Source organism: Terrapene carolina, unplaced genomic scaffold (assembly GCF_002925995.2).
Source record: "Terrapene carolina triunguis isolate 2854851 unplaced genomic scaffold, T_m_triunguis-2.0 Scaffold96, whole genome shotgun sequence".
NCBI classification, from domain to species: Eukaryota; Metazoa; Chordata; order Testudines; family Emydidae; genus Terrapene; species Terrapene triunguis.
In genome coordinates this window covers 3980071-3990647 of record NW_020664447.1, presented here as the reverse complement: position 1 = coordinate 3990647, position 10577 = coordinate 3980071, and the positions used below count along the sequence as shown (strand labels likewise).

At 42.6% G+C, this 10577-nt stretch overlaps 1 protein-coding gene across 1 annotated transcript in view; it reads left to right on the top strand.

The window, feature by feature from the left end:
* Nucleotides 1–4734: 4734 nt before the first annotated feature.
* The window catches only part of ST5 (suppression of tumorigenicity 5), a 166303-nt gene continuing 160460 nt past the window's right edge, over nt 4735–10577 (top strand). The window contains exon 1 of the mRNA XM_029911539.1: nt 4735–5027. Coding sequence (XP_029767399.1) covers nt 4735–5027 — 293 coding nt within the window. The remainder of the gene's footprint in view (nt 5028–10577) is intronic.

Genomic DNA, 10577 nt, shown 5'->3' with positions numbered 1-10577 from the left:
GATTTTTGAATGTGTGGAATTGGCGACACTGTTTTATTTGCTTGCGTGGTCCCACTGGGACTATTCACATTCTTAAGGGCTTGTAGGCTAGAGCCCTAAATTTATACCCTGAACACACCTTCTTTATGGGACTGTCATGGTAAGCATTTTTCTAGAGTGGCACATGTGATCTGAGAGCAGAGTTGAGTATTCTGATCCTCCTCCCTCTACCCACACCTTGACATTAACCGTCTTGAACTTCTAACTATTTCTTTGCTAAAACTTGGCTTTGGTGGGAAGACCCATACCGGAAGGCTGCTATGGTATAAAATTGTCCAAAGCTAGGTGTTGTGTCCTCCCTTTGTTTTCTACTGTAGCTAGTAGAGCCCCATGGATAGGGAAGCTAGTCTGAAGAGTCAAGATGAGTCTCTCTTCTTCTGGTCTTTTCCTCTCTCCTTCTGGCTTCATACCTTTGTGTTGAGCTGCAATAAGAAAACAAACATGTCTCTCTTAAATCATGACACAAACTTTGACATGTGCTTCTCTTCACAAGTTTTTAGTGAGCAAAGACAAGTTGTTTTTCCCTAGCTATGATTTTGCATGTTCCATTTCTTGATGTTTGGATTTTAGCACTTCTTCTGACACCACACAAGAAGAGCCACACAGGGAGCTGCTTTCATGTCAAAATCCTCAAGATGGGATCAGCCTAGAAGCCGCAGCTAAAACAGAGAATACCTGGGCGACAGAGTCCTATAAAAATGGCCTTTATGGTATCTGTGATGGGTTTGGGCCCTTTGCGGTGTCACCTGATGTGCTGGGATTTAACTGAGCCTCCCCTGCTTAATCAGCCTGGGTTCCCTCTTACTGCTTTGCTGGATTAGGCTCTCTGGTCTCTTGCAGCACATACACAGGTAGGGCCACACCCCGCTTCAGACACAGAGTGAACTCAGCTCTGGGTGAGAGGACTCACCCAACACTCATGTGCACACTCTCTTTAAGGGGTACAAACCCAAAGGTTTTATGAAATTCTCCCCCTCCCTCAATGTGGAAGGAGATGTGCACAACTTCTTGCCTTCCCAGGTAGAAATTACATAAATTGTGTTATATTATAATCAAGAAATGAGTTTACTACCGTGTTTCCCCGAAAATAAGACAGTGTCTTATATTAATTTTTGCTCCCAAAGATGCGCTAGATCTTATTTTCAGGGGAGGTCTTATTTTTCCTGGAGCTTCGGGGCCTTATATTCCGGGGTGGCCTTATTATCGGGGAGGTCTTATTTTTGGGGGATGTCTTATATTACAGCGAGAGGCAAAACTGGAAGTAGGTCTTATTTTCGGGGGATGTCTTATTTTCGGGGAAACAGGGTAACTACAAAAGGTGAATTTTAAGTAAATATAAGAGATAGACAGAACAAAGCAGATTACTGAGCAAATAAAACAAAGTATGCAAGCTAAGCTCAATATACTTAAGAAACAGGTTACAAAATGTAATTTCTTACCCTAAACGTTATTTTAGGCAGGTTGCAAAGTTTCTGTGGTTCAGAGTTCCAGTTATATTCCTTTTCAGACTGGACCCCGTCTCAGTCTGGACTTGGTCTGGAAAGGAGGAGACACATTTGTCTTCCTCCCCACCCTTAAATAGGATTTACATAAGGCAGGAATCCTTTGTTTCCCAAACTTGACCCCCTTTCCCTTCCAGTGGAAAGTTACAAGAAGTCCCAGGTAATGCTTAGTATCAGGTGACAAGACCACCTGACCTAGTAGTGTCACAGTTACGTCCCCGGACACCTCCCAGAAGGGAGAGAGATTAATAGCGTCATGGTTTTGTTGTTTCTTCCTGATGGCTCATCAAATTTGATGGCCTGTCGTCTGGTGGGTGTCTTCCCAATACACACCCAGTTGTAATTGTTACATGTCCATATTTCTATCTAACTTTAGATACAGAAATATACATGCATACAAATTGGATAATCACATTCAGTAAATCATAACCTTTCCAATGATACCTTACAAGACCCATCTTGCATAAAGTATATCTCCATTATGTCATATTCATATCATAAGCATATTTTCATAAAGAATATGGAGTGAAACGTCAGCATATCTCTACAGATGCACACTAGAGACAAAAAATTTTAAACAGCCACTGGCTTACAGGGGTGGATTTTCCTTTTTTTAACCAAATAGGGCATTGGGGCTGTTGTGAGAGAACATACTAATATGTTTTACTGGAATGGAACAGGCAAACTGCCACCAAGCCAAGCTGTGTCACCGAAGAGAGTTTAGCAGTGCAGCTGTTCTTGAAATGTAGGCAAGATATCCTTAAACAAAGCATTTAGAAAAAATGTTCTTGCTTTAGAACTAACCCCTAGATGCCTAGACACCAGGAACAGCTCCTGCTAACTGAATAAATAATCGGTCAACAATCTCACCATATTATTAATAATATTATTTATATTAATTATTTGTTTCCAGGGAATTGGTCATAATAGGGTATAGGGACCATTTTTCAAAGCATGCACCAGGATTAGTAGCTTGCAATGCTTTCCCTTCTCTATAAAGGCTTGTTTCCCATTAAGTCTCTAGCTCTCAAAAATGGCTCCTGATATTCCTTTAGGAGGGGGACTGTTCCTTTAGATCTGCAGCACTAAAATTCCCTCATATTGTTTTGATCACCACAACTTGCAAGATGACAATAATTTGCCTGGACTGCGGCTTTAGAAACACATGCAAGCCTTGGGTCTAAATTCCCTGGTACATCGGTCACCCGTATATTTGATACGTAGCAGCATTCATATCCAGGCAGCTCCGAACTCTTCATGAACATTAATTCATCTTTGCAACAATTAAGACAGGACACACTTTACCCATGATAAACTGAGATACAGAGTTTGAAGGGCCTTGCTCAACATTACACAGCAAGACTCTGTTGCAGTAAAACTTACATACATTCTGAACTTTTATGCGTGGTGAGTAGCCCCATTGACATCAAAGATAAAGTCTTTGGAGAATTAGGGCCCAACTCAGTCAGTGACAAAGCCACCTTAGAACCCAGAAGTCGAGACTCACCACCCCCTATTCTAAAGCACTAGACAATACTTCTTATTCCATTCCATCACCTTTCTACATTCCCCAAAAATTCCTCCCATGTGATGCATTTGAGCAGGGCTAAGTGGGTCGCTTGCACCAGGGACTACATCGCAGGCTAGAACCCGGTAATTGTCAGAGTAAGAGGGTTAGGATCTTGGTGATGTTAAAAAGTTCTGTTTTGTTGAGTTCAGAGCTCTTTGGTAAATAATGGAATCTGGACTCTTCATAAGCTGACAGATAAACAATGCTAATGTTTCTGACTTTCAGAGAGCTGGCTTTGAAGGATTGCAACATACTTTAAGGACTTTTAATTGGAATTGTATAATTACTGGAAAATATGCTTTAGAAATGAGGGAAGTTTTAAAAAAATCCGAGTATAATGAATCCTGTTTAAGTCTAAGTAGGAAAAAGTACCATATGGTTGGGGAGGGATTTTGAGTAGGCTATAAAATGAAAACATACAAGTCTGCTAAGCTGGGGGAGTTTCAAATGAAGGGCCATCTTCTGCTCTTAGTTACGCCAGTAAGTTGAAGTTAGAAAAATTCAAGATGCAATTTTTTTTAATTAACTACCAAGTTGCGTGGTGAATGCATCATCTGGAGTCTTTATGTTGAGATTGGATGCCTTTCTCAGGGTATGTCTCCACTCCACGCTGGGGGTGTGTGATTTCCAGCTCGAGAAGACATAGAACGTAGCTGCGGCAGCAGGAGTGGCTAGCCTCCCTAAGTACATACCTGGTGTCTCTGATGGGCATGCACTCGGGGTGTCTAGCCCCTTTTGCTGCTCGCGCTGCAACGGGTACCATCTATTTTTAGTGCGCTAGCTTGATGAGAACTAGTGCAAGTATGACACCTCAAGTTGGGAATCACGCCCCAATCTTGAAATGTAGACATACCATAAGAGAGAGCCTCTAGGTCAGCCACAAGTGACTGGGCTTGAGAGCATTCATTTTACACAATAGGAAAGAATAGGTTCCTGAAGTGCAGGAACTGCTGAGTAAATTCTATGGCCTGTTTTATGCAGGTCAGAATTGGTGATTGTAGTGACCACCCCACCCCCCTCGCTCCTCAGCCTTAAAACCTCTGTCCTGCATTCTCAGCTCATGTAAATTGACATGGCTCCATTAACTTTAGCAAAGCTACATGTATTTACACCAGCTGAGGATCTGGCCCTATGAATCAGTGTAACTGCAGTTACTGGTATAAATGAGAGCAGAAGTTAGCTGGGAAAGGACTTGTGTTCAAGTTAATGGAAAATGGTGATTCCAAATCCATAGGACACATCAGGAGATTCAGAGGCATTAATGTCATAAGGGGAGCCTAGTTTTTACCTCAGCCAGCTATCACATAGACCATCTAGTCCAGTCCCCTGCACTCATGGCAGGACTAAGCATTATCTAGACCGTCCCTGACAGGTGTTTGTCTAACCTGCTCTTAAAAATCTCCAATGACAGAGATTCAACAACCTCCCTAGGCAATTTATTCTCGTACTTAACCACCCTGACCGTTTTTCCTAATGTCCTACCTAAACCAAGATCTAAAACCAATACCCGGGAGGCCCTTATCCAAAACCTCCTCTTTGCTGACAACGCAGCAGTGACAACCTTTATGGACAGTTTTTTCCAAAGCCTGTAAAGACTTTGGGCTTCACATAAGCTGAAAAAAGATGAAGATAATGTGCCAAGGAGTTGAGAAAGCACCCTCCATCAAGATCAACAACTATGAACTTGAAGTGGTGAACGAGTCCCTGGGTTCCACTATCACAGTCAATCTTTCACGTGAAACAGAACTCAACATCCACATTGGAAAAGCCGCCACAATGTCTAGACTGAGCAAGAGGGTCTGGCAAAACAACAAACTGGCAGACCACACAAAGATCTGTGTATCGTGCATGTGTTATCAGCACACTTTTGTATGGGAGCGAGAAATGGACCTTATACTCTCATCAGGAAAAGAGGCGTAACAGCTTTCATATGCATTGCCTTTGTTGAATCTTTGGCATCTCCTGGAGAGACAGTCACCAACACTGAGGTGCTCAAGCGGGCCGGCACACCCGGCATGCAGACACTGCTCAAACAGATGCCTCTGCTGGCTTGGGCATGTGTGTCGCACCCCAAAGGACATTCTGTACAGTGAATTGGTATCTGGAAAAAGACCCAAAGGACGCCCAAAATTGTGTTTCAAGGATGCGTGCGAGCGAGACTTCAAAGAAATGGACATGGATGTGGACAACTCGGAAGATCACACTCAAGACCACAGCCTTTGGAAACAAGAGCTTAACAAAGGTCTCCAGAGTTATGAGAGGAAGCTGCCCAGCTTAGCAAAGGAGAAAAGAGCTTGCAGAAGGCAGAGCCCAAAGGGTCGACACACCACCTTTAAATGTGACCGATGCGGCAGAGATTGTCTCTCTCGAGTGGGTCTCTTCAGCCACATTCGCGGCTGCCATAAACCAACTGAATAAATTCTTTACCTCTCAGGTGCGGATATGCATGGTCTCTCGAGACTGAAGGATGCCGCCTCCTCCTCCTCCTCCTCCTCCTCCTACTACTACTACCTAAACCACCCTTGGTGCAATTTAAACCCATTGCTTCTTGTCCTAGCTTCAGAAGTTAAGGAGAACAATTTTTCTCCTTCCTCTTTGTAACAACCTATTATGTACTTGAAAACTGTTATCATGTCCCCTCTCAGTCTTCTCTTCTTCAGACTAAATTTTTTCAATCTTCCCTCACAGGTCATGTTTTCTAAACGTTCAGTCATTGCAGAACCCATTTGATGTTGTACATCCATGATTGTTTTGGATCTGTATTTTAGTGTGTGTGTGTGTGTGTGTGTGTGTGTGTGTGTGTGTGTGTGTAGCGGGGTGGTGGGTACCCGCTCCTGCCCTTCGGGGCTTAAAACAGCCCAGGGGAGGGCTGTGGCTGGGGCAAGAAGCCTGGGTTGATTAGGGAAGGTAGGCTCAGCTGTGGCCAAGCCCCAATCAGGCCCAGCTGGCCCCTATAAGAGGCAGTGAGCCAGGAGTCCAGACAGTCTTCCTCTGCCTGTAGAGGAAGAACAGAGAACCGCAGCCACTGGGAGCTGCAGGGGACAGTGCCTGTGAACGGTCAATGTCAGCAAAATGTCTCGCGGCCCACAATCAGATTACCCTGATGGGCCACAGGTTGCCCATCACTGGTGTAAGTAATTTATGAATATTGTGATGAAGAGTATTGTCATAGAACCCCAGGGGATGTGGTTATCACTATATAATGTCTCACAGAAAGTTACGGGGCTGTCACATTCCTTTAAACTCCCTGAAATAAAACTGCAATACATTTATATTTGATTCTTTTATATAGCTTTCTATCTGATCTATAAAACTTACTTCAGTTTCATCTATATTTTAAGATCAATGAAACTTCCTACATAACTAAATGTCACCAGCAACAGAGGGTCCTGTGGCACCTTTAAGACTAACAGAAGTATTGGGAGCATAAGCTTTCGTGGGTAAGAACCTCATTTCTTCATCTTCAGATCTTTAGATGAAGAAGTGAGGTTCTTACCCACGAAAGCTTATGCTCCCAATACTTCTGTTAGTCTTAAAGGTGCCACAGGACCCTCTGTTGCTTTTTACAGATTCAGACTAACACGGCTACCCCTCTGATACTTAAATGTCACCAGTTGATCTCCCAGACACCCCAATGTGATGCCATTAGTGGTAATAGTACTATTGATTGATTTGTATTATGCATCCGTGACTATGGTATTTGGATTCACTTTGTAGGTTGGGATGGTACCAAACATCACCACCCCCAAAATTTTGATACAGAACAAATATTAAAAGTAAAGACAAATTATAAGGGAGGGTCATATCATATCTCACACTATCTAACTGTTGAAAGTGCTTCCAAGTCACTTCTTTGTGATATTATTATTCCTGTAGCACTGCTATTGCCTTATTTGCTTTTAAGCTTACAGGATTCTCCCACTGTTAATTATATATTGCATGTGTTAGGGGCAAATTCTACCCTCAGATGTGAGTGGGTGGCTCTCACTGAAGTTGTAATAGAATTTTATTTATTTGCATCTTGACCTTTACTACAGTAGTTTCTAGGGGCCAATCAGGAACAAGGCTCTATTGTGCTAGGCACTGTACAAACATAGAGTATTGAACAGTAAATATAAGAAATAAACAATAAACCCCTCATGCTTCTGGACGTAAGCAAACCTCAAACTCTTGGGGGTTAGGAGGATCCTTTCCCTAGCCGGCAAGTTATATCACAACTGCCTGTTGCAGGCACCTCCTTTGAAGCATCTGGTATTGGGCATTGTTGGCGACAGGACACGTGGCCCCTTGTCTGATTCAGATAAGGAAGAAGGTCCAGTGGTTAGGATGCTGGCCTGGAGACTTCCTATGTGTCCTTGAGTAATCACTTTGCCTCTCTTTTCCTCCATTCCCTGTCTATAAAATGGGGATGATGATAATACATCCCTATCTCACAGGTGTGTTATGTACATTAAATGTACAGGTACATTAAAAATTGTGAGATGCTCAGATACCGTTCTGTTGGGGGCTGGTAATAGGGTATACAAATCGCACAGTGGCCTGGGCAAGGGTTAACGAACTGCAATAGCATTGTCCACCTATCCACTACACCTGTAAGGAAGGGCTGAAAAGGGAAGAGCTGGCTGGGAAGGAGAGCAGACTAATTGCTCTCACCTGGGGAGAGAAGGTTGGCTGGAGCCTGGCCATACAGCTGAGCCACATAGTCCACCAGTGGACTGGAAACCCTGTTGTGGAAACTGAGGCAGAGCAGCTGCAGCACCATGCTCTGCCATGAGAAGACACACAAGGGCCTTGATCTACTGATGGGGCCATACGATACATATATAGAACGATCCAGTATAATACTTCCGATATTCTTGACTGTCAGAATGTAGACCTGGAGCGTAAGGTGCTTGTCATGGGAGATCCAAAAGCAATTAGTGCGCATCAGAATTACAAGAGTAAAATATTAGCTAGCAGGGACTACACAACACACATGTCTATGGGAGCCACACAATGTGCACCTAAGGAGCTAGAATCTGACTCTTAGTTTTAATTTTTACAGTCCTATAAACAATAGATTTTTCCTTAAATAGCTTAGCTCTGCTTATGGGATGGAAAAAGACTTTACAAATATTTGTTAAGGTTCTGAACCAAAACCCTGCATTTGTTAGTAAAGAAAGTATCTGTGTAATATGAATATTGGGTACAAGCTTTCTAGTTTGGTATGTACAGAAATCCATGAGAGAAATGAACATTCACAACATCCACTAGGTAACCTGACTGCTTCTTTGCCAAGTCTGTCTTGCTTTCTGGGCTTCCAGCATCAGATGGATGAATGAGGGCTGACAAAGCTTCCTTTATGTACAAACCTATCGATGAAACCAGTGTGTATCTGTGGTGGTCTATGTTAACCAGGCTGTGTTGTACAACTCTGAAAATGGATTCTACACTGCCACATTGGTAATCTTCCAGTAGGAGAATATCCTCATGTGACACAGTTCGCTTTCCTCTGCGTATTTCTCCTGAGGGCTATTACGGTTACGTATATCTATCAGAGACTCAACTGCATGGGAGTTAATGAAGTGCAGTTCTTGCCAAAATTCTCTTTAAAAGTTAATTCTGTGTATTTAAAAATTTCTCTTCCCCTCCTCCCCCAATCATCTATTTATAGAATACTTGGTGGTGGTGTTCATTGTAACAAAATGCAATGGCAGATGTACTTTTTACTGTGATAGCATTATTCATGTCATATTAATATAAAGAATATAGATGGGCTTCACTGGGCAGAATCCTTTGGGAATTTCTACTTTTAGTCTGTCTTCCCTATTTTTGCCACTTTTTTTTTTGGTCATATTGTTGCTCATAGAGGTCCCAACCAAGATCAGGGCCCATTCTGCAGGCACTGTTGAAACACAGAGTGAGAGGCAGTCCCTGATTCAGCAAAGCTCTTGAGTATGTTCTTCCATTCCACTGAAGTCAATGGCAGTCAAAAATATGTTTGAAGTTAAGCATACGCTTAAGTGCTTTGCTGAATTGCGGCCTATCCTCTTTGGGACAGAGATTGCTTTACAAAGGAAACAAGACTCACTCCAGCAGAGTTACACCACAAATGGATTCTCCCATTATGTTAAAAAGTGCACTGAATATTTGAAATGCCCTGTCCTGGTGGTAGTCTCCTACCAACCTCAACGTGTGTAAGCCAGCTAGTGTTGGCTGACTTTATGGTACCATTCCTGGGCTATCCATTTAGGTGGCCGTGCTTTTCTGAATGGGGATAGTTCCAAGGAGAGAGAGGGAGAAGGAAAAAAAATTCTGCAAATTTTTTCATGGCAAAACCAGAAGCCAGACAAATTGTTCGCATCTTTGGGGGGGTTGTTACAAACTCAGAATTCTAGGCAAAAGTTCCTGGAGACTCAGGCATTTTTCACTGCCCCTGGGTTGTTTTGGAGTAGGGTGACCAGACAGCAAATGTGAAAAATCGGGACGGGGGTGGAGGTTAATAGGACCCTCTATAAGAAAAAGACCCAAAAATCGGGACTGTCCCTATAAAATCGGGACATCTGGTCACCCTATTTTGAAGAGGCTGAGCCAATTGATGACTTTAGGTGGAAGCCAAAGAGAAATCTGCTGTTTCAGCTGGATTTTCCTTTTGGTTTTAGAATTTATCTGAACTTGTGCAATGAAAATACAGAAAAAGATTCATATAATACCCCCTGGTAGCCCCAAAACCTCTGAGTTTGGTGACGCTCTTTGTCCCAAAGCTCTGAATAAAGCTATGCAAACTATTCACAAGGAAATGTAAAACTGCTGGAAATCTTGCATTGTATTTTGAACTCAAGATTTTGTCCCCAAATTTGCCATGTTTTATGAATTTCTCAAAAATTGCTTCCTTTTCTACTGAAAAAGAGCCAGTTCTAAACAACAGTTAGTCAGTTCAGAGAGCTCATGGTAGATTTGAAATACAGGGTTTAAGTTATCACATATTTGATGTGAAAACAATGATATCAAGTTTCATAGTGCTCCAAAGATGCTCCAAACAGAAAATACCCTTTTTTAATTAGGGGCGTGTGTGTATCGTTCCTAAGTTTTACGCTACTCTGCAGCACCTCTAAAACAGATATGCGTCCCAGGTTTCTTGAATCAATTTAGTCCGTCTTGGTTTCTAACTGAAAAGTAAGTCTTCTAAAATGGATATAGCACATGTGTAGTAAAGGTGATTGTTTGACATTATGCTGTAGTTATTTCATTTATTTTCAGCACCTTGTATTAGTGATTCAGACAGTCTTCCCAGTAAAAGCACTGGTGAGTGGAAAGTACTATGAAGCTATTGGTTCGTTGTGGAATTTGCAATCCTAGAAAGCCTGGCTAGCTTCAGAGGTTTTTCTCTCCCCCCGCCCCCCCCCAGAAGTCCTTTCCCAATTGTAGCAGGCGGTTTTGCTAAATGGGGAATAACCCTACCTTTAAATACCACACAGCATCCCTCA